The sequence below is a fragment of the Cetorhinus maximus genome, chromosome 23 (genome assembly GCF_964194155.1).
Source record: "Cetorhinus maximus chromosome 23, sCetMax3.hap1.1, whole genome shotgun sequence".
Taxonomy (NCBI): Eukaryota; Metazoa; Chordata; class Chondrichthyes; order Lamniformes; family Cetorhinidae; genus Cetorhinus; species Cetorhinus maximus.
In genome coordinates, this window is record NC_135901.1 from 30,907,080 (window position 1) to 30,931,430 (window position 24,351).

At 45.6% G+C, this 24,351-nt stretch overlaps 4 protein-coding genes, 1 long non-coding RNA gene and 1 pseudogene across 9 annotated transcripts in view; 4 read left to right on the forward strand and 2 right to left on the reverse strand.

The window, feature by feature from the left end:
- LOC144697415 (uncharacterized) lies at nucleotides 1-23,828 on the reverse strand (annotated as a pseudogene). The gene is made up of 4 exons (XR_013580364.1): nucleotides 22,581-23,828; nucleotides 22,309-22,412; nucleotides 14,798-15,453; nucleotides 1-2,517 (listed from the first exon to the last, which is right to left on the reverse strand). The product of XR_013580364.1 is annotated as an uncharacterized LOC144697415 (transcript).
- Nucleotides 1-24,351, forward strand: part of LOC144697120 (uncharacterized) — a 432,856-nt gene that overhangs the window by 70,477 nt on the left and 338,028 nt on the right. The window lies entirely within an intron of this gene.
- The window catches only part of LOC144697359 (uncharacterized), a 226,542-nt gene that overhangs the window by 17,619 nt on the left and 184,572 nt on the right, over nucleotides 1-24,351 (reverse strand). The window lies entirely within an intron of this gene.
- Nucleotides 1-24,351, forward strand: part of LOC144697094 (uncharacterized) — a 391,382-nt gene that overhangs the window by 6,840 nt on the left and 360,191 nt on the right. The gene's annotated exons all lie outside the window — the stretch shown is intronic.
- LOC144697434 (uncharacterized) overlaps nucleotides 1-24,351 on the forward strand; it is a 32,681-nt gene that overhangs the window by 4,319 nt on the left and 4,011 nt on the right. The window lies entirely within an intron of this gene.
- Nucleotides 8,297-9,753, forward strand: LOC144697344 (uncharacterized). The gene has a single exon (XM_078569333.1). It carries the CDS (start codon nucleotides 8,494-8,496, stop codon nucleotides 8,842-8,844), a length of 351 nt encoding a protein of 116 aa, XP_078425459.1. The 5' UTR covers nucleotides 8,297-8,493; the 3' UTR covers nucleotides 8,845-9,753.

Below are 24,351 nucleotides of genomic sequence, written 5' to 3' on the forward strand. Positions count from 1 at the left end.
CTTTTGCTGGAGGTTGGAAACTAAAGGAAAATAAAATTTCAGTCTCACAGGTGCCTTAAAAGATTTTTCCCCACAGTTTCCTGTGAACAATGTTTGTGTCTGTGAATGTGGACATCTCACTCTTGCAGTGAGTGAGTCAATGTAAAATCACCCAGCAGCAAAACCTTTTGACTTCAAAGAAGGGGTTAGTTTATTTCACACTGCTGCTCTGGAAGTTACTTACACACACACACACACACACATATATAAACACACACACCCATATACACACACACACATACATACACACACAGCCAAACACACACATATACACACACAAAGATTAATTACAGATGAAGATAAAACAATACTTATAAAAAGTGAATCAGTTCAGTCTTTATTGTTTGGTGCAGGCCTGGGACTGTTGAAGTCGAGCTGTTACATTGTCTGATGGGAAGGGTTTGAGGTTATGGGATTGCCTCCGCCGCTGTGATGCCTTCCATTGTTGAATGGCCAGAGGTTGCTTTCAGAGGTCAGCTTAGTAGATGGAGTCAGGTTCACAGGGAGGAGAGAAGGTTCCTTGTTTCTGGTTGTCCAGGTGCGGCATTTTCAAACTGCCCAGTTACTGACAGCAGAGCCCTTGGCTGTTTCTGGATCCCTTTCTCTGTCTCTCTCGCTCGCTCTCTCTCTCTCCCTGTTGAGAAGCAGTTTCCTCTCTGCTGCTCTGAAGCTGTTTCACGATGGATCTGTGTCCCGGCAGCTTGCTCTGCCTTTTCTATTCTTGATGGCAGGCAAGCCAAGATGGCCACTGTGTCAAAACCCCAAACCAGGTTCCCAATGAGACGAGTGGTGATTCCATTCCAGCTCTGAATTCCCAAATGCCTTTCAAGTCTGGGCCTCCATTGTCCTTAAAGGGAAACCATCAAGTCGATGGATCTTAGTGACACTTGCGGAAATGCTCATTGAATTTCAAACGTCTATTTTTGTAGATATGTCAGAGAATGTCTTTGTCTCTTGGGAAGTGGTTCCAGCCGGAATCCACAAGGAGAAAATCAGGTGACCCTCGGAGTCCATTCTGAAAACAGTCTTTAAACTCAGTCCAAAGTTTAAAAATGTAACCTTGAAAAGAGTTTGTTACAAATCAGCAACATCATAACTGCACATTTTAATAGTTTAATTTTTAAAGTATTTTCCCTTCCCTTTGCCCCTGCCAATAGCATCTGCTTTAAGTTGACAGGTGCATTGAAATATTTTTAATTATATATTTAACAATAACACACCATAACTTAAATAAATAAATATTTCGATCAATCTTCTCTCTGTGAGGATTCCACTGCCTTCTTGAGCTGACTTTGGACAGACCGACTGCTTTTTCCCACTCGGCTCCCACAGCTTCTTCACAGCTCTGTCCAAACTCACTGTTCACGCTGACTGCTTTCTGCCACAAGACTAACTGCCTTTCACCGTGGGCACCACTGGAGATTTCTTCCTCTGGCCGCAGCCAAGCAAATCTTCCAGCTTCTTTTCCCCTCACCAGCTCCAAGTGAGCTTCAAATTACACAAGACCAAATCTGCAACTTCCTCTGTGAGAAACATCCAGATAAATTAAACAAAAGAACCTTCGACTCCCCACAGCCCATCCCCATGGCAACACGGCATGCTTTGGGAGGTTCCAAACAGAAACGCTAACTAAATATATCCTACCTTCAAAACACCCTCTCATTCTGTGATCCATGTGAAAAATGAAAAATGATTTTCACTAGAACTTTCAAGGAGCATCAGCCACTTGAAACAAAGTCGTGAGACCGGCCAATCCAGCAGAAAGAAACCCTCTGACCCTCCCACTTCACCAAGTGTCAGAATGAACATGGTTCAGTCCTGGATGTGATTAACGGCAGCAATAACAGCAGAATCCAACCCCTGGAATTATTTGTGAACTCGCTGATGTTTCTGCAGGCATATTAATTGAGTGAATCCCTTCCCACACTCAGAGCGGGTGAAGGGCCTCTCTCCAGTGTGAAGTCGCCGGTGAGTCAGCAGGTTTGAGAACTGAGTGAATCCCTTCCCACACTCAGAGCAGGGGAATGGTTTCTCCCCAGTGTGAACACGCTGGTGTATCAGCAGATGTGATGAATCACAGAATCCCTTCCCACACTTGGAGCAGGTGAATGGCTTCTCTCCAGTGTGAACTCGCTGGTGCTTCCACAGGTTGGATGAGTCAGTGAATCCCTTCCCACACTCAGAGCAAGAGAACAGCCTCTACCCAGTGTGAACTCGCTAGTGTGTCTGCAGGCTGGAGAACAGAGTGAATCCCTTCCCACACTCGGAGCAGGTGAACGGCCTCTCCCCGGTGTGAACTCGCTGGTGTGTCAAGAGGTTCCATGAATGAGTGAATCCCTTTCCACACTCGGAGCAGGTGAACGGCCTCTCCCCAGTGTGAACTCGCTGGTGTGTCTGCAGGATGGATGACCTGCTGAATCCTATCCCACACACGGAGCAGGTGAATGGCCTCTCCCCGGTGTGACTGCGCCGATGAATCTCCAGATCCGACGGGGCCCGAAATCCCTTCCCACAGTCCCCACATTTCCACGGTTTCTCCATGGTGTAGGTGTCCTTGTGTCTCTCCTCAATCAAAGATCAGTTGAAGCCTCGTCCTCACACAGAACACGTGAATGGTCTCTTTCCGCTGTGAACGGTGTGATGTTTTTTTCAGTCTGTGTAACTGGTTAAAGCTCTTTCCACAGTCAGTGCACTGGAAACACTCTCACTTGGGTGTGTGGGTCTTGGTGCTTTTCCAGTCACCCTGATGCTTAAAACCTTTTGAAGCAGCCACAACAGACAAACGTTTCTTGTTCTAAATTCAAAGGCTGATCATATTCAGGGCCCAATGAATCAAGTGACTCTGTCAGATCTTGACATCTGGTTTGAGATTTCTGTCTGTAAATCCTCCCCTTATAATATCCTGCAAAAGGAGTTTACAAAAGTCACCACTGTCAGTACAAGAAAGAAATTCAGAACAGGCAATTCTAGTTTCTGTGGCACATTATTTCCACTGTCCTTCCCCAAAAGCTGTAAATCTCCATCCCACACACCCTCCCTCCATTCTCACTCTGCTGTACCTAATATACACCCTCCCAATTCTCCTGAAGATAACCATTCATATTGCTCGTCTGATCCACGCTCACCGCTTCCTGTCCAGGATACAGGAATCATAAGAAATAGGAGCAAGAGGAGGCCATTCAGCCCATCGAGCCTGCTCACCATTCAACAAGATTAAGGCTCATCTGGCTGTGTCTTTAACTCCATTTTCCTGCCTGTTCCCCATAACCCTTGACTCCCTTGTCAATCAAAACTCTGTCCAACTCAGCCTTGAATATATTCAATGACCCACTTCCACTGCTCTCTGGGGAAGAGAATTCCAAAGACGAACAGCCCTCTGAGAGAAGATATTCCTCCACATCTCCATCTTAAACAACTTATTTTTAAACTGTGTCCCTATTTCTAAACTCCCCCATGAGTGGAAACATCCTCTCAGCATCTACCCTGTCAAGCTGCCTCAGAATCCGATATGTTTCAATAAGATCACCTCTCATTCTTCTCAACTCCAATTTGTATAGGCCCAACCTGCTCAATGTTTCCTCATAAGACAACCCCTTCATCCCAGGAATCAGCTGAGTGAACCTTCTCTGAACTGCTTCCAATGCAAGTTTATCCCTCCTTAAAGAAGGAGCCCAGAACTGTACACAGTACTCAAGGTGTGGTCTCACCAATACCCTGTACAGCTGCAGTAAGACTTCCCGACTTTTATACTCCATCCCCCTTGCAATAAAGGCCAACATTCCAATTGCCTTCCTCATTACTTGCTGTACCTGCATACTGACTTTTTGTGATTCATGTACAAGGACACCCAGATCCCTCTGCACTGCAGCATTCTGCAGCCTCTCTCCAGTTAAATAATATACCATTAGTCAAGAAGGGTAGTAGGGATAAACCAGGTAATTACAGGCCAGTGAGTCGAACATCAGTGGCAGGGAACGTATTGGAAAACATTCCAAGGAACAGGATTAATCTCCACTTGGAGAGGCAGGGATTAATCAGGGATTGTCAGCATGGCTTTGTCAGGGGGATATCACGTCTAACTAATTTGATTGCATTTTTTGAGGAGGTGACTGGTTGTGTAGACGAGGGTAGTGCACTTGATGTAGTCTACATGGACTTCAGTAAGGCTTTTGACAAGATCCCGCATGGGAGAATGGTTAAGAAGGTAAGAGCTCATGGGATCCAGGGCAATTTGCAAATTGGATACACAATTGGCTTAGTGGCAGGAGTGTACATTATTGATTTAGATGTGAATATAGGAGGTATGATCAGTAAGTTCACATAAAAGATGAAAATTGGTGGTGTCGTAAATAGTGAGGAGGAAAGCCTTAGATTACAGGATGATATAGTTGGGCAGGTAAGATGGGTAGAGCAAATAGAATCTAATCCTGAGAAGTGTGAGTTGATGCATTTTGGGAGGACTAACATGGCAAGGGAATACACAATGAACGGTAGGACCCTAGGAATTACAGAGGATCAGAGGGACCTTTGTCTACATGTTCATAGATCCCTGAAGGCAGCAGCACAGGTAGATCAGGTGGTTAAGAAGGCATATGGGATACTTGCCTTTATTAGTCGAGGCATAGAATATAAGAGCAGGGAGGTTATGTTGGAGCTGTGTAAAATGCTAGTTAGGCCACAGCTGGAGCACTGTGTGCAGTTCTGGTCGCCACAATATAGGAAGGATGTAATTACATTGGAAAGGGTGCAGAGGAGATTCATCAGGATGTTGCCTGGGCTGGAGCATTTCAGCTATGAAGAGAGACAGGATAGGCTAGGGTGGATTTCCTTAGAGCAGAGAAGGCTGAGGGGGACCTGAGGTATACAAAATTATGAGGGGTATAGGGAGGGGAGATAGGAAGAAACGATTCCCATTAGTGGAGGTGGCAATAACCAGGGGGCACAGATTTAAGGCAAGGGGCAGGAGGTTTAGAGGGGGTTTGAGGAAAATTTTTTTCACCCAGAGGGTGGTTGGAATCTGGAACACACTGGCTGAGGGGGTGATAGAGACAGGAATCCTTCACATTTAAGAAGTATTTAGATGAGCACTTGAAATGCCATAGCATACAGGGCTACGGGCCAAGTGCTGGAAAATGGGATCAGAGTAGATAGGGGCTTGATAGCCGGCATGGACACAATGGGCCGAAGGGCCTGTTTCTGTGCTGTATAACTCTATGACTCTAATATTCTACTTTTGTATTCTTCCTGCTAAAATGAACAATCTCACATTTCACACATTATACTCCATCTTCCAATTTTACTCCCACTCACTTCACCAACCACTATCCCTTTGCAGACTCTTTCCGTCCTCCTCACAACTTGTTTTCCTACCTATCGTTGCATCATCAGCAATTTTTACTACAATACAGTCAGTTCCTTCATCCAAGTCATTAATATGGATTGTAAATAGTTGAAGCCCCAGTACTGATCTCTGCAGGACTCCACTGCTTACACGTTGCTAACCTCAAAGTGACCCATTTACCGTGACTCTCCGTTTCCTGTTAGTTTTCCAATCCTCTGTCCGTGCTAATATATCGCCCCAACACCATGAACTCTTATCTTGTGCAGTAACCTTTTATGTGGCCCCTTAGAGAATGCCTTTTGAAAATCCAAATGTGTGGCATCTACACACATCCATGTGTGGTTCCCCAATGACAGATGTTAGACTGACTGGTCTATAGTTTCCTGCTTTCTGTCTCCCTCCTTTCTCGAATGGTTGTGTTACATTTGTGGTTTTCCAATCCGCTGGGACCCTTCCAGAATCTCGGGAATTTTCGAAGCTGACAAACAACGCATCCACTATCTCTGCAGACACTTCCTTTAAGACCTGAGGAAACAGGCCATCAGGTCCCGGAGACTTGTCAGCCATTAGTCCCATTAGTTTTCCTGGGACTTTTTCTCAAGAGATCATGATTGTTTTAAGTTCCTCCTTCTTTTGTCCCCTGCTTTTCTACTATTCTTGGGATACTCTTTGTGTCTTCCACTGTGAAGACAGATACAAAATACATGTTCAAAGCCTCTGCCATTCCCATCTTTCGGACTATTAATTTCCCAGTTGCATCCTCTAAGGGATCAAGGCTCACTTTCACTATTCTTTCCCTCTTATATACTTAGAGTAGATTTTACCGTCTATATTTATATTTCTTGCTCGTTGTCAGTCATACTCCAGTTCTGTCTTTTTTTTTGTTCATGATGCTTTGCTGGTGTCTAAGATTTTTCCAAACTTCTGGCCCATCACTAAACTTCGCAGCATTGAAAATCATCACCCAGGCTGCTAGTCTTAAATATATGTCTGTGCCTATAACAATGGGCTAAGTGTAATATACAGTACAGGATTATTTGAAAAGAGATATAGGTGGGATATGAGGAAGAACAGTATTTCGGCAGCGGGTGGTCATGTCCTGGAACTCGCTGCCTCTGAGGCTGGTGGAAGTGGAAACAATCAATAATTTCAAAATAAAATTGGTTGATCACCTGAAGGAAATAAACTTGCAGGGGAACGGGGATAGAGAGCGGGATTGGGACAGTCTGGATTGCTCCACAGAGAGTCGGCATGGACTCGTGTTGCTGAGTGGACTCCGTCTGTGCCTTAATGACTCTTTGACTGGAAATATATAATGTGCCTACAGTACTATATTACAAAGCTAGAAATAATAAATTAACTTTATTACAGAACCATAAATAATATATTTAATATTGACCATATAACAACACTAGACATATCTCTGTCCTAAGATAAAAGCAAAATACTGCGGATGGTGGAAATCTGAAACAAAAAAAATAGCTGGGAAAACTGAGCAGGTCTGACAGCATCTGTGGAGAGGAAGACAGAGTTAACGTTTCGAGTCCGTATGACTCTTCATCAGATCATCTTCATCATCAGATATCTCTGTCCTATATTAATTTACTGTCCCCTTAAATGTCAGCCATCTCCTGGGGAAACCACCCCTTTAATTGTGAACATTAGGAAAGAGACCATCCTTTTAGCCAGACAAATAAATGTGTCAAGCTGAGGGAGCAAAGGATGTCAACGTCTTTAAGAGAGAGAGAGACCTGGGCCAACCTTTCCAGAGTCTGCACCCTCCCTGGATTCACTTCCTTTCCCTTCAGTTCCTGCAAGTCAACAATTTCCCCCCAGAATGAGAAAAGAAATGGAAAGGGGGAGAAAAGAAAGTGTTTTACTCACAGATGTTGGACACAGGAGGAAGTTTTAGTCTGTGTGAAGCTCAGTCTTCATTCACACAAAGCCCGCGCTCTGAATGGCTGGAGGACAAGAGTCCTTCCGGTCCTTCAACTCTTCCCATTGGTCGGTCCCTCATCCTGACGAGGGGGGGCGGACTCACTCCCCGCACATGCGCAGCTTCCCCTCTCCCGAGTTCTCCGAGCGGCTTCTCGCTCTGGCCGGAGCCTTCAGCCGGTTGCCTGGAAACCTTGACTCGAGGAGGTGGAGGGGGAACCATGGGTGGGGGCGGGGCTCCCGTGTCCGCGCGCCTGGCCTGCGGACTGGAACCCGAGGACGACATCGCGGAACAGGCAGGGTTCCCTTGACGACGTCACAATGCGGAAGATGGACAATGACCTTCAGACTAAAACTTCCTCCTCTGGGCAACATCTGTAAGGAAATCAATGTTTCCCCCTTTCGCTTAATTCATCAAGACAAGAATATTGTTTGCCTTTGAATCTAGATGGAGAAATGTTTGTCCGTTCTGTCAGCTTCAACAGGTTTTAAACATCAGTGTGACTGGAAAAGCACCGAGACTCACACACCCGAGTGAGAGTGTTTCCAGTGCACTGAGTGTGGAAACAGCTGTCACCAGTTACACAGCCTGAAGAAACATCGCACCATTCACAGCGCAGGAGAGACTGTACACGTGTTGTGTATGTGGATCCCTCAGTTAAATACTGAACCTGGAAAGACACGAGGACAACTGCACCATGGAAAGACCGTGGAAATGTGGGGACTGTGGGAAGGGATTCATATCCCCATCAAAGCTGGAAATTCATCGACGCAGTCACACCAGGGAGAGGCCGTTCACCTGCTCCGTGTGTGGGAAGGGATTCACTCATTCAGCCCACCTGATGAGACACCAGCGGGTTCACACCGGAGAGAGACCATTCACCTGCTCTGAGTGTGGGAAGGGATTTAAACCTTCATCCACCCTGTGGACACACCAACGAGCTCACACCGGGGAGAGGCTGTTCACCTGCTCTTAGTGTGGGAAGGAATTCAGTGAATCATGCAGCCTGCTGTCACACCAGCGAGTTCACACTGGGGAGAGGCCATTCACCTGCACCGTGTGTGGGAAAGTATTCACTCGGTCTTCCAGCCTGCTGACACACCATGTCACTCACACCAATGAGAGACCCTTTAAATGCTCTGACTGTGCGAGTAGCTTCAAAAGCTCTCGGGAACTGATGTCCCACCAGCGTTTTCACACTGAGGAGAGATCGTTCAGCTGCTCTCACTGCACAAAGAGGTTTCGAAGCTCATCCAACCTGCGGGAACACCAGAGAGTCCACACCAACGAGAGGCCATTCACCTGCTCTGAGTGTGGGAAAGGATTCATTCAGTTGTCCAAATTGCAGATACATCAGCGAGTTCACACTGGGGAGAGTCCATTCACCTGCTCACAGCGTGGGAAGCAATTCACTCACTTCTCCAGCCTACTGAGACACCAGCGAGTTCACACCGGGGAGAGGCCATTCACCTGCTCAGAGTGTGGGAAGGGATTCAATGATTCATCCAATCTGCTGACACACCAGTGAGTTCACACCGGGGAGAGACCGTTCACTTGCACCCAGTGTGGGAAAGGATTCACTCTGTTATGCAACCTGCTGAGACACCAGCGAGTTCACAAGTGATTACAGGAGTTGGATTCTGCAGTTATTGTTGTTGTTAATCCCATCCAGGACTCAACCATGTTCATTCTGACAGTTGGTGAAGTGGGAGGGTTGGAGGGTTTCTTTCTGCTGGACTGGCTGGTCTCACGACTATGCTTCTGGTGGGCTGATGCTCTTTGAGCCTGGGAGTGCACATTTCCACTGAAATTATCCACAAAAGCTGATCAAGTACATTTTACCCTGTATAGTAAATAATGCTTTTCCTACCACTGCAGGTAGATCTAAAATAAATACCTTGGTCTCTGTTCCATTGAGTCTACAGCACAGGGCCAGGCCAGTTGGCTCAATTGGTCTATGTCAGTATTTATGCTCCACATGAGCCTCCACCCACCTCTCTTCATCTCCCCCATCAGCATATCCTTCTATTCCTTTCTCCCTCATGTATGTATCTAGCTTCCCCTTAAATGTATTCATGCTATTCACCTCAACCACTCGCTGTGGTAGTGAGTTCCACATTCTCACCATTCTCTGGGCAAAGAGGTTTCTCATGAAATCCCTGTTGGATTATTGAACCCCTTCATCATCTTAAAGACTTCCATCAGGTCACCCTTCAGTCGTCTCTGGTGCTGCTCTTCAGGACTAATTCTGCTTCCCTCCTGTGTCAGAGTCCAGACTCAGGTTGCACTTGCATTTTATCTGCAGCTTTCATGTGAAGCAAAACCATGACCAGGTACTTGCTCCACAGGGAATGGGCTGCAAACCTATCTCCCGCCCTGCTCGCACAACACGCTGCTACTCTTGCATCTTGCTCGTCTATTCCTCCCACCCAAGAAATAGGAGCAGCTGCTCCATCATTAATGAGCTGAGAATTGTGGAAAATCCATTGTCGACTCTGTAGGATATCGGATTTAAAACTGGCCTCCGGGATCTCGGAGGGTTTCACAGGGTCACCAGATCTGGGATCCGATTTATTACAAGCGTGGAGCGGTGCACCTTGTGAGTGCCACAATCTATATTTTCTGTACTTACTGACTCATTATCTATTTCTGTTGATGTTTGCTGATTTAAATATGAAAACATTCTGCAATGTAAGCAGCATTTCCGATTGGCTAACTGCCTTTGGAGAATGTGTCAGGATTGACGGGGTCTCTCCCACATAGTGAATCATAATAAAGCAGCCCTGCTGGATTGGTGTCCCATCCACCACCCACACACAGTAGCAGCCAGTGTGTACCATCCACAAGATGCACTGCAGCAACTCCTCAAGGCTCCTTATAAAGCACCTTCCAAACCCATGACCTCTACCACCTAGAAGGACAAGGGCAGCAGACGCATGGGAACACCACCACCTGCAAGTTCCCCTGCAAGCTATTCACCATCCTGACTTGGAAATATATCCCCGTTCATTCACTGTCGCTGGCTCAAAATCCTGGAATTTCCTCCCTAACAGCACTGTGGGTGTCCCTACAACACTTGGACTGCTGTGGTTCAAGAAGTGGATCAAACCACCTTCTTAAGGGTAATTAGGGATGTGCAATAAATGCTGGCCTAGCCAGCGACGCCCACATCCCATTAAAGAACAGAAATAGTCTTTGGTTCTGAGCTGCTCCCCATGACAAACTAGGCCACGCTGCCCCATTCAGTAACTTGAATACACCCATTATCTGTTCACCTCTTCCTGAGCCTGACTGGCTTCTGCTGCCTTGCTCTGTGTGGAGATTCTCACTGACCATTTCTGGTCACTTTCCTCGCCAGGCACCAAACGAGAATGTTAACATTCCGGTCGGGACTGTTAGTGTTTAAGAGAGAAATCTCAACACCCAGTAATTAACTGAAAGAACTAGGCCACAAAATTTCATGTTTATAAACAAATACAAACTTTATTGTTTGTGATCCAAATAAAAATTAAACAAATTAAGCAGTCCTACCTTTACACTATAGTTTATATCTGCGTATGCTATGAATCCAGTTTTTCTTTTACTCCCTCCCCAAGAGTTCCCTTACCATACAAAATACTGAAGGTTCATTCACTTTCCTTAGGGAACAACCCAAAGGTATGCCACAGCCCTCTGGAATTTACTTCGATTTGTCCCCAGTTTCCCAGCCTGGCACTCAGACTTCCAGAGTTCTTTCTCTCTGTGGGGATTCCACTGCCTTCTTGAGCTGACTTTGGACAGACCAAATGCTTTTTCCCAGTCGGCTCCCACAGCTCCTTCACAGCTCTGTCCAAGCTCACTGTTCAAGCTGACTGCTTTCTGCCTCAAGCCTTTCACCCTGGGGACCAGTGGAAATTTCTTCCTCCAGCTTCAAGCTGGGTAAATCTTCCAGTCTTTTTCCCTCTCACACAAACTCCAAGTGAGCTGCAGCCTCCACAAGACCAACAACTCATTCTTATGTTGGTCAAAATCTTCCTTGGCCACTTTGAGAATATCACTCAGATGCTTTTTATGTTCAAGCAGAAACGTTTGATGTTCTTGTTTGGTCTGATCTTTAAACAATTTGTAATCTTTCAGTTTTTCCTCATCCTGTTCAGGGTTAATTTTATTTAACTCTTTGTGGGTGATGTTGACAGCTTCTCCATTTTGGAATTTTATTTTTCCTTCTAACACTGAGTCTTCCACTCAATTCACAAACCACATCATTTTGAGGTTTTAAATGGTCTTTTGTGAACAGTTCCTTTGTCTGAACTCCTGCTGTTGTATCCTGTACTGTTTCTGCACTGGCAGGCACATTTCATTCAACGTTAGGTGTTATTAACCCCCAGGGTCACTGAGGTCTTAGTCCTTTCTGTTGAGAATTTTTAATTTGAGTTTCTGCAGACACATTTGCTGCCTCTGTACTGTCCATTACTGGGATGGACATCTGTATTTTTACTTGAATCAGTCCCTTTCCCAGCTCGATTACAAATAGGCAAGGGAACTTTCACTCAAGGGATAACATCTGAACTGTGGCACACCGGCCCAGGTTGTGGAAACACTATCCTGCTCACTATATAATTTCCCAATATAAAATCCGTGTGATTAATTTGGAAACAACACCAACAGTAACAGACTCCTTTACCAGATCACAATTTCAATTCACTCTAAACAATGGGGATAGACACACACTTCCCATCAATACCCTGTATTAATACATTTTTATTCACTGAAAATTTTGAACAAAGGTCTTAATTTTTTACTAACAATCAGCTCTGAGCTAAACCAGTATCTCTCAGGATAACAATCTTTTTAGGCTCTTTCATGGACAAAAATTTGTTGACTTCCCCTTCAAATATAAGTCCTTCATAATCCCTCATGTGTCTATTGTCACCCATGGTAAATACATTAGAAGGTATTTATTTCTCACAAGCTTCCCTCTTTGGTACACCTTCATTTGCCAAAACCACGGGTTTACTTTTTAATCTCCAACAATTAGCTTTTAAATGTCCAACCCAATGTCAATGAAAACATATCGGTCCTTTTGATTCACTTGCATCTTCTGCACTATCTTTTTGACCACTGTGGGGAGAATCTTTTGTTTCATTTCTGCTATCTCTTTCACTCTAAATAGAGTCCGATTCATTGTCATGCGATTTAACTCTCCTGCTCCTGTATGGGTTTGCAACCAATAGTTTGCTGTCACCTTGGTGTCTGTGAGTCAAATCACTGCTACCAGCTAAAACAGCAGCTTCTCTTTTATAAAAAAAATCCTGTGGTCCTCCAGGTGTGTCCTAATAGTTAAAGGAACACTATTTTTAAATTCTTCCATTGATACCACTTCCCTCACATTTTTCAAACTCTGTTCAATTTCCACTGCTCGAAACCACCTGTCGAACAACATTTCAATTTCCTTCGCAAATTCTAGGAATGGTTGCATCTATCTTTTCCTCAAAGACTGAACTTTTAATTGATAAACTTTGACAACAAGTTCCTCTGCATTAATTACCACAGATTTAATCATCTCATAATCTGAAGAATGCTCTTCTTGAATAAACATCCATTTTTTTCCCATCAACACACTTTGCAAAATAAGAGTCCATGTCTCTTTTGGAAACCCTAACCTTGAAGCAACTTTATCAAATGAGATGAAATATTTTCCAATTCCATCCTCAGTGAAATTAGGCACTAGGCAAATAGAGCAAGATCAAAACTCAAAGTGGAACTTCACCCCTTGTCTAAACTATTAGGTCCTGTTTCACACTGTTTAATTCTTTTCTCTCTTTGAAGCTCTCTGTCTCTTTTTTTTGATCTCTTTCTTCCCTTTCTAGTTTTCTCTTTGGCGTTCTCATTCAAACTTCCGCAATTCCATTTCTTTTGATCTTTTTCATTTTCCTGGCTTTCAAGTTCGAGTTTTTGCTTTTCTCTATCCCTTTGGGATTCTTATTCAAGTTGTTTCATCTGAATTCTAGGCAACTCAACTGGATTGTTAGCTGGATGAGGCTTTCCTTTTACAAATTCCAAATGCTGTGCTATTGCCTCAACTATTTCTGCTTTATTAACTGTATCAATTGTTGCAAAACACCCAGGGACAAACCTTCTCCCTCAAGACATATTAGCAATTAACAAAGCCATTCTGCTTCTCAATAAATACATTAAAGTTTACCATGAAATCTGGTTGGCCCAAATTTTTGCAAAGCCTAGTGCACCAGTATCAGTCGGTGGATTCAAAATCTTAGAGGAGCCCCAATTTTGTTATGATCCTGGTGGGGACCATTTATGTTTAAAAATAAATTCAAACCCACAATAATTAACTGAAGGAACTGCAGCACACCATTTCACAAACTTAATTGTATGTAAAAAAACATTAAAAATTAAGCACTACTAACTTAACAGTACAGGCGGGATTTTCCGGTCCTGCCCACCACAGAACCAAAAATTCCCACCGGAATCAACAGATCTTTTCCATCCCACCCGTAACAATTCCAGCGGCGGGGAAACTGCGTTCCACTTTTTAGCTCTACCCTAGAGTTCTCTGATATGTTACGATACCTTGAAGGTTATTCACCTTTCCAACCAACGGACATGCCACAGCCCTCTGGAATTCACTTTGGCTTCTGCCCAGTGTTCCACCTTCTCTGAGATACAAGATTTCCTCGGCATCTTTCCTTTGGCTTTTGGATAATCGACCTGTCAAAGTTTCTTTAAGACTTCACGACTGTGGATTCCTCAGCTCAAGATTAAGTTAAGATTGGGGATCAAAGGTTACGGGGAAAAGGCAGGAGAATGGGGTTGAGAAACTTATCAGCCATGATTGAATGGCAGAGCAGACTCGATGGGCCGAATGGCTTAATTTCTGCTCCTATGTCTTATGGTCTTAAGTTTCACTGCGCTCCTGCCCTGAATTTCCACTCATTGATTTTCCCTCTAGCTGTTCTGACATCTCGTTCACAACTCTTTCCAAGCTAACTGTTCAAGCTGGCTCCTTTCTGTCACGAGGGTAACTTCCTTACACTGTGAGGACCACTGTAGGTTTCTTCCTTGAGCTCCAAGCTAGGTAAACTCTCCAGCCTTCTCTCCCCTCACCAATTCCAAGTCAGCTGCAAACTACACAACTACCTTCTGTGAGAAACACCCAGATAAATTAAATAAAAGAACCTTCGAACCACCACAGCCCCATCTCCATGACAGTTGGGAGGTTCCAAACAGAAATGCAAACAAAATGTATTTTAGCTTCAAATGTCCTTTGATTCTGTGATCCATGTGAAATATGAAATTAGATTTTCGCTAAAATAAACAGCATCAGCCCACTGGAAGAAAAGTTGTGAGACCGGCCAGTCCAGCAGAAATAAACTCTCCGACCCTCCCACTTCACCAACTGTCAGAATGAACATGGTTCAGTCCTGGATGTGATTAACAGGAGCAATAACAGCAGAATCCAACTCCTGGAATCACTTGTGAACTCGCTGGTGTTTCTGTAGACTGGATAACCGAGTGAATCCCTTCCCACACTGAGAGCAGGTGAACGGCCTCTCCCCGGTGTGAATTCGCTGGTGTGTCTGCAGACTGGATAACCGAGTGAATGCCATCAAACACTGAGAGCAAGTGAATGGCCTTTCCCCAGTGTGAACTAGTTGATGTGTCTCCAGGTGGGATGACTGAGTGAACCCCTTCCCACACTCAAGAGCAGGTGAATGGTCTCTCCCCGGTGTGAACCTGTTGGTGCATCAGCAGGATGGCTGAATCTGTGAATCCCTTTCCACACTCTGAGCAGGAGAATGGCCTCTCCCCAGTGTGAACTCGCTGGTGTAGCAGCAGGTTAGATAACTTCATGAATCCCTTCCCACATTCAGAGCAGATAAATGTCCTCTCCCCAGTGTGAACTCGCTGGTGTTTCAGCAGGTTGGATGAATCACTGAATCCCTTCCCACACTCAGAGCAGGTGAACGGTCTCTCCCTGGTGTGAACTCGCTGGTGTGTCAGCAGATTGCATGAGTGAGTGAATCCTTTCCCACATTCGGAGCAGGTGAACGGCCTCTCCCCCGTGTGAACCCGCTAATGTGCCAGCAGCTGGGATGAACCATTGAACCCCTTCCCACATACAGAGCAGGTGAATGGTCTCTCCCCACTGTGCCTGCGTCGATGAGTTTCCAGTTCACAGGGGGCACGGAACCCCTTCCCATGCTCCCCACATTTCCATGGTTTCTCCATGATGCGGGTGTCCTTGTAACTCTCCAGGTTCTACCATCAGTTGAAGCCTCATTCATGCACAAACCACATATACGGTCCTTCCCCGCTATGAATGGTGCAATATTTATTCAGGATGTGTAAATGGTTAAAAACTCTTTCCACAGCACTGGAACACTCTCACTCGGGTGTGTCTCTGTCTCCGTGCTTTTCTGGTCACACCGATGTTTAAAATCTCTTCAAGCAGACAGAACAGATAAATATTTCTCCTTCTAGATGCAAAGGCCAATGATATTCATGTCCCGATGAATTGAGTGACTCTGTCAGATCGTGATGTGTCGTTTGGTTTGATGTTTCTGCTTTCAAATCCTCTCCTTCTGACATCCTGTAACAGGAGTTTACAAAAGTCATCACTGTCAGTACAGGATAGAAATTCAGAACAGACAATTCTAGTTTCTATGGAACATTCTTTCCCCTCTCGTTCCCCAAAAGCTGTAAATTTCCATCCCACACCCATTTCCTTCATTCTCACTCTGCTGTACCTAATATATACCCTCCCAATTCTACTGAAGGTGTCAATTCATGCCGATCGACAGATCCATGCATCGCACTTTATATATATTTGGTAGATGAAAAATGTGTGCTATATACAGTACTGTATTACTTGATTAGAGATATATCAAGGATGTGAGGAAGAACTTTATTTAGGCAGTGAGTGGTCATCAACTGGAACTCGCTACCTATGAGGATGGTGGAAGTGGAGCTGATCAATGATTTTAAAACACAAGTGTCTGGTCACATAAAGGAAATAAACTTGAAGGAAATAAACAAATAAACTTGCAGGGAAATGGGGATGTAGAGGGGAAATGAGACTAACTGGATTGCTCTACAGAGAGTCGGACTTGAGTTTCTGAGTGGACTCTTTCTGTGTTGTAATGACTGGAAAGTTAAAACATAGCTACAGAACCATATTACAATACAATACCAGAAATAATAATAAATGTATTTTATTACAGAATTCATAAATAATATATCTAATATGTACCACATAACAACACTAGACATATCTCTGTTGTTACAATCCCCGTGGAGACAAATAACCTCAAAATGAGAAAATTTTACTGTAACAAACTAAAATCAACAATTTCCCCCCAGAATGAGAAAAGAAATGGAAAGGGGGAGAAAAGAAAGTGTTTTACTCACAGATGTTGGACACAGGAGGAAGTTTTAGTCTGTGTGAAGCTCAATCTTCATTCACACAAAGCCCGCGCTCTGATTGGCTGGAGGATCAGAGTCCTTCCGGTCCTCCAACTCTTCCCATTGGTCAGTCCCCTGTATGCTGACAATGAGGGACAAGATGCTGTGCCCAAGTAGCCAATGGGAAAATCTGGAGAACCGGAAGAGCACTGCTCATCCAACCAATCAGACTGCGGATCTTGTTCTGGTCCCCGCCTCTCTCCCTCTGACATAGAACCATAGAACACTACAGCACAGAAAAACAGGCCATACGGCCCTTCTAGTCTGTGCCGAAATATTATTCCGCTAGTCCCATTGACTTGCACCTAGTCCATAACCCTCCAGACCTCTCCCATCCATGTATCTATCTAATTTATTCTTAAGACTTAAGAGTGAGCCCGCATTTACCACGTCAGATGGCAGCTCGTTCCACACTCCCACCACTCTCTGAGTGAAGAGGTTCCCCCTAATGTTCCCCCTAAACCTTTCCCCTTTCACCCTAAAGCCATGTTCTCTCGTGTTTATCTCTCCTAATCTAAGTGGAGAGAGCCTGCGCAGTCCCAGGCCGCCCGCCCGCGCAGCGGATAAAGCGGTTTCCCCAGCGCGGGGGATTGTGGGAGCTTCGGCCGCCATTACTCATCCAGAGCCCAGACTCCAAATTCCTGGGACTGGGATGGAAAGTGGGGGTGGGGGGTGCAGTGACCCCGCCCCGACACAAAGTACATGTGGGTAGTCACTGACGTCCCCTTAGCAAAACAGTTTGCTAACTTCAGGTGTAAAGATTTAGACACCTGGGTGACATATTGGGGAGGGCAATAGGTGAATGTGAAACTGAACCCGGGAGTCAGCACCTTCAGGGAAGGAGAATTGGGGAAATGCAGGAGGTGGATAGTACGATCAATTGGGGTTACTACCAATAGGGAGAATCGAGTATGTGGGGGACAGAGATTTCAAGTTTGAGAGGGAAAAGGATTTTCTTTGTCAACTAGAATATCAGTTTCAAATTTCTATTGTGTATTTACTACAATGGCTTTTGTAAACACCTTTTAAAGTGCAATGGAGAGGGAGGATTTGCAGATGGGAAAATCAAACCAAGCATCACGTAATGATTTGACAGAGCCATTTGATTCAGCAGGGCCTGATGGTCATCAGCGATTGAATATGGGAGGAGAAATGTTTGTCTGTTCGAAAATACTTCAAACATCATTGTGACTGAAAGAGCATCGAGACAAACACAACCATGAGAGAGTGTTCCACTGCACTGACTGTGGAAAGAGCTTTAACCAGTTACACAGCCTGAAAAGACCATTTCCAGCAGGAAGAGACCATGTATATGAGGCTTCAGAAGATTGTTGAAATTGAAGACACACAAGGGCACCTGCACCAGGGAGAAACTGTGGAAGTGTGGGGACCGTGCAACAGAATTCTATTTCCCCTCTGCACCCCACATATCTGTGCCGGAAACTCATCAATGCCAGGGACATGCCATTCACCTGATCTGAGTGGGAATGGATTCACTCAGCTTCACTCGCACCTGCTTTTAGACCAGTGAGATCACACTGTGAAGAGGCTGTTCACCTGTTCGGTTTGTGGGAAACAATCAGTGATCCATCCAACCTGCTCTTTGCATGTCGCAGTGCAGATTTCCACTGAAATGATTCACAAAAGCTGATGAAGTACATTTATTTTATCCTGGATAGTAAATAGTGTTTTTCCTACCACTACAGGTAGATCCAAATTAAATACATTTGTCTTGTTCCACTGTGTCTACAGCAGAGGGCCAGGCCAGTCGGCTCAATTGGTCTATGTCAGTATTTATGCTCCACATGAGCCTCCACCCACCCCTCTTCATCTCCCCCCCATCAGCATATCCTTTCTCCCTCATGTATGTATCGAGATTCCCCCTAAATGTATTCATGCTATTCACCTCAACCACTCGATGTGGTAGTGAGTTCCACATTCTCACCACTCGCTGGGTAAAAAGGTTTCTCATCAAATCCCTGTTGGATTATTGAACCCCGTCATTATCTTAAAGACTTCCATCAGGTTACCCTTCAGTCGTCTCTTTTCTAGAGAAAAGCAGCCCCAGCCTTTCCTGAAGGTTAAATGCTCTCAGTTTCTGGTATTATTCTTGTGAATCTTTGTTGCCCCTTCTCCAGTGCCTCTATTTCCTTTTTCTAAATGGAGATCAGAAAATGTTGACAGTGCTCCCAGTGTAGTCTAACCATGGTTCAAAACAATTTGAATATAACCTCCCTGTTTTTCAATTCTATCCCTCCAGAATGGAACCCTATATCTGGGACCCACATTTTAGGAAAGATGTGAAGTTCTTAGAGAGGGTGCAGGGCAGATTCACGAGAATGGCACCAGGGATGAAGGACGTCATTTAGTTGGAGAGACTGGTGCAGCTGAAATTATTTTATTTTGACCATCGTGACATTAGGAGAGAGGAGGCCATTCATCGCATTGAGTCCATGCCAGCTCTCCATGGAGCCGCCTGTTAAGTTAGCACCCGCCTTTCTTCCTTCCTGCCTGTTCACCAAAAACCACCACCTCCCCCCGCCCCCGCCCCATTCCCAAAGCTGCCCAAACCCACCCGGCCCAATACCCCGGACGTATCTTGCTCCAGGATTCCGGACGTATCTTGCTCCAGGATTCATTGCACCTTCTTGGAACCGATTGCAGTCCTGGAAGTGCCCTAATGCCCTCTTGGCACGGCTTGGAATGCCGGAACTAGTGCCCAATTCGATTGGCGAGTGGCTCCTGAGGGCGTGACTCCCTCCCCAGCAAAGGGCAGAAGTCCTGGAAGTCTCACCCTGCCCCTGCTGAACCCGCCCGCAGTGTGTTCTGGCTGCGGGGTGATCTGGTGTGCAGCGAGTCGGCTTCCTTAAAGTCATAGCATCATTACGGCACAGAAGAAGTCCATTCGGCAACCGGAATATGCATCGATTTTCTGTGGAGCATTCAGTCAGTCCCATTCCCCCTCTGTTCCCCATAACCCTGCAAGTTGATTTCCTTCAAGTGCCTATCCAATTTCATTTTGAAATCACTTATTTCCCTTTCCACCACCCTTGTTGGCAGCGAGTTACAGATCATGACCACTCTATGCCTAAATAAAGTTCTTCCTCACATCCCCTTCCCACTGTATCTTTGAGAAATACAGTACTGTACATCACTCATTTTCAGTCCAGTTATACGTACATGTATATATATATATGTGTGTGGAGATATACAGCCTGCATAAAGAATTTCAGATCTCTCTGTCCAGGACATGAAGCTGGATTTTAAATCTTTGACAAGAAGGATGAGCAAATTGTCTGTGTGTAGCTGAAAGACAATTTGCATTTTTTCTCTGATTCTTATCACCTGATGCCATTAATCCTTCTCAAACACTCTGATGAGAAACATCAGGTATTGTTAAGGGGAGACGATAATGTCCTGATTGAGGAAACTGCAGGTCCACTGACTTTCCAAAATCAGTTGCCTTATCTTGCTCCATGTCCAGTTGCATTTGTGCCTTTTTCATGGAAGGTTTAGTCAACAGGAAGGGTATCTCACTAGAGTTTACACCAGTCCTGATAAAGTGGCTGACTCCAGCTAGTTTGCATGAAAACACAACTTTTTTTAGTGACTTGAATGTGTTCACATCACCAAAATTAAACAAGTAGAACTTTCATACTCCTTAACCCTGTGTCGATCCTCACTATGAGGTGAATCTGGGTAACATTTTCACCAATCTGATCCACATACTGTCGAGGTGTAGCCACTGTCTAACACAGCACAGTTGAATGAGTCTGTCACTAACACACTCATCACTGGACCAAAGCTCCTTGTGACTAGTACAATTCCTTCAAAGTGATCATCATCATCATCTTCAGCCTCAGAATTCTCTGTATCATGTGTCACTTCGAAGACCCTGATTTTCCACTTTGGGCAGTTCATCACATAATGATATTTTGAGTCAGACCTGAAACACCTGTTAACTGTTCCCTGGACATTCCTGGAGTTCATTCACCTATTAGTGCTGTTCCAATCCTGTTTTTTGTTGTGTTATCCAGATCTGCTAAAGATGCTTTCGTCCTCATTCGAAACCTGTCAAAGTCCAACTATGCTTCATAGGCATCCAATAGATCATCTTTCTCGTAAATCTCATCAATGAACCCGAATAGAAGATCCAAACCTTCATCAGTATCCAACTGACAGGCATCCAGCTCAATAAATACTTTTCTTCTGATTTTATTTTTGTTGGGAAGTGACGATGCCAAGACCAGACCTTGTTTCCTCCTTGGTAGGGACGTAACCCGTGTCCACATCTCCACTTCATTCTTCCACTGGTCGTGTGGCTCAGACTCCGAGAACATCGGCGGGTAATCAGACCCTGACAATTTCCATAATATAAAAGCAAATTACTGCAGATGCTGGAAATATGACACAAAAACAGAAAGGGTTGGAAAAACTCAGCTGATATAGCAGCATCTGTGGAGAGAGAAACAGAGTTAACCTTTTGAGTCCGTATGGCCCTTTTTCAGAGCAATTCCCTGACAATTTCCACTTATTTTCAGCCATTTCTCACAAAAGCTACTCGGATTGTAAGCTTCTGACTGAAATTTTATTTTCATTTAGTTTCCAACCTCGACTATTAGACAAGTATTCTCTGTTACCACGTTATAATCCTGACAGCCTGATGGTGAAGAAACTGGAGCCAGTCTTTACTTTGGATGGATTTATTCACAGAGTGAAACATTACAGGTAATGGCCTCCTGACGACACCCCGCTGTGAGACAGTAACTCTTTCGAGTACATTCACAGTTCTTGGTTTCCGGGAGTGGGACATGAACCCACAACCTTCTGATTCAAAGACGAGGGTGCTATGAACTGAGCCACAGCTGACACCTCCTGCTGTGAGGCAGTAACTCTTTCGAGTTATCAACAGATCGCATGTAACTCTTTCGAGTACATTCACAGTTCTTGGTTTCCGGGAGTGGGACATGAACCCACAACCTTCTGATTCAAAGGCGAGGGTGCTATGAACTGAGCCACAACTGACACCTCCTGCTGTGAGGCAGTAGTTGCCTATCTATATGTGCTCAAGTAACCATCCAATAAATGCCCTCCACCTGTATATATTTTACCTCAATTGACACAATTAACACCCATAGTCCAAGCAGGTTGATTAACCAAGTGAATCCCTTTTCACACTCAGAGCAGGTGAACAGCCTCTCCCCGGTGTGACCCTGTTGATGTGTCAGCAGGTAGGATGAAAGAGCGAATACCTTTCCACACATGGAGCAAACGAAGGGCCTCTCTCCAGTGTGAATTTGCCGGTGTGTCTGCAGATGGGACGACCGAGTGAATCCTTCCCACATCGAGAGTGGGTGAATGGTCTTTTCCAGTGTGAACCTGTTGGTGTGTCAGCAGGTGGGATAACTGAGTGAATCCCTTCTCACACACAGTGCAGGTGAATGGCCTCTCTCCGGTGTGAACTACCTGGTGAGCCACTAGGTGGGATGACAGAGTGAATCCCTTCCCACACTCAGAGCAGGTGAACAGCCTCTCCCTGGTGTGAACTACCCGGTGTGTCACTAGATGCGCAGACTGAGTGAATCCCTTCCCACACTCAGAGCAGCTGAATGGCCTCTCCCCAGTGTGAACTACCTGGTGTGCTACTAGATGGGATGACTGAGTGAATCCCTTCCCACACTCAGAGCAGGTGAAGGACTTCTCCCTGGTGTGAACTACCTGATGTGCCACAAGGTGTGAGGACTGAATGAATCCCTTCCCACACACAGAGCAGGTGAAGTGCTTCTCCCTGGTGTGAGATACCTGGTGTGCCACTAGGTGGGACGACTGAGTGAATCCCCTCCCACACTCAGAGCAGGTGAACGGCCTCTCGTCGGTGTGAACTACCTGGTGTGCCACTAGGTGTGAGGACTGAGTGAATCCCTTTCCACACACAGAGCAGGTGAACAGCCTCTCCTTGGTGTGAACTACCTGATGTTCCATTAGGTGTGAGGAATGAGTGAATCCCTTTCCACACACAGAGCAGGTGAACGACCTCTCCTTGGTGTGAACTACCTGGTGAGCTACTAGGTGCGAGGGATGAGTGAATCCCTTTCCACACACAGTGCAGGTGAATGGCCTCTCTCTGGTGTGAACTATCTGGTGTGGCACTTGTTGCGATGAATGAGTGAATCCCTTCCCACACACAGAGCAGGTGAATGGCCTCTCCTCAGTGTGAACTACCTGGTGTGCCACTGGGTGGGATGACTGAGTGAATCCCTTCCCACACTCAGAGCAGGTGAATGGCATCCCCTTGGTGTGAACTACCTGGTGTGCCACCAGGTGCACAGACTGAGTGAATCCCCTCCCACACTCAGAGCAGGTAAACGGCCTCTCCTCTGTGTGAACTACCTGGTGTGCCACTAGGTGGGATGACTGAGTGAATCCTTTCCCACACACAGAGCAGGTGAACGGCCTCTCGCTGGTGTGAACTACCTGGTGTGCCACTAGGTGGGATGACTGAGTGAATCCTTTCCCACACACAGAGCAGGTAAACGGCCTCTCCCTGGTGTGAACTACCTGGTGTGCCACTAGGTGCACAGACTGAGTGAATCCCCTACCACACTCAGAGCAGGTGAACGGCCTCTCCTCTGTGTGAACGACCTGGTGTGCTACTAGGTGGGATGACTGAGTGAATCCTTTCCCACACACAGAGCAGGTGAACGACCTCTCCCTGGTGTGAGCGACTTGGTGTGACACTAGGTGGGATGACTGAGTGAATCCCTTCCCACACTCAGAGCAGGTGAACGGCTTCTCTCCGGTGTGAACTACCTGGTGTGCCACTAGGTGGGATGACTGAGTAAATCCTTTCCCACACACAGAGCAGGTGAGCGGCCTCTCCCTGGTGTGAGCGATCTGGTGTGCCACTAGGTGTGAGGAATGAGTGAATCCCTTCCCACACACAGGGCAGATGAATGGCCTCTCCCCAGTGTGAATGCATCGATGAGTTTCCAGCGCAGATGGGGTTTGAAATCCCTTCCCACAGTCCCTACATTTCCAGAGTTTCTCCATGGTGCACGTGCCCTTCTGTATCTCCACGTCCGATGATCAGATGGTGCCTCATCCACACGCACAATACATGTGTGGTGTCTCCCCTTTGTGAATGGTGTGATGCTTTCTCAGTCTGTGTAACTGGTTAAAGCTCTTTCTACAGTCAGTGCACTGGAAACACTCTCACTCGGGTGTGTGTGTCTCGGTGCTTTTCCAGTCACGCTGATGTTTGAAACATTTTGAAGCAGACAGAACAGACAGATATTTCTCCTTCTAGATTCAAAGGCCAATGATATTCAGGTCCTGCTGAATCGAGTGATTCTGTCGGATGCTAACGTGAATTTTGGTTTGAGAATTTCTAGCACAGACGGGTTCCGGAATCCCTTCCCACAGTCCCCACATTTCCATGGTTTCTCCTTGGTGTGGGTATCTTTGTGTCTCTCCGTGTTTGACAATCAGTTGAAGCCTCATACACGCACCTAACATGTGAACTGTCACTCCCCACTGTGAATGGTAATGCTTTCTCAGTCTGTGTAACTAGTTA

What these genes read in the sequence shown, in the direction of transcription:
- LOC144697344 (XM_078569333.1), top strand. Translation starts at nt 8,494, where the DNA reads ATGTCCCACCAGCGTTTTCACACTGAGGAGAGATCGTTCAGCTGCTCT.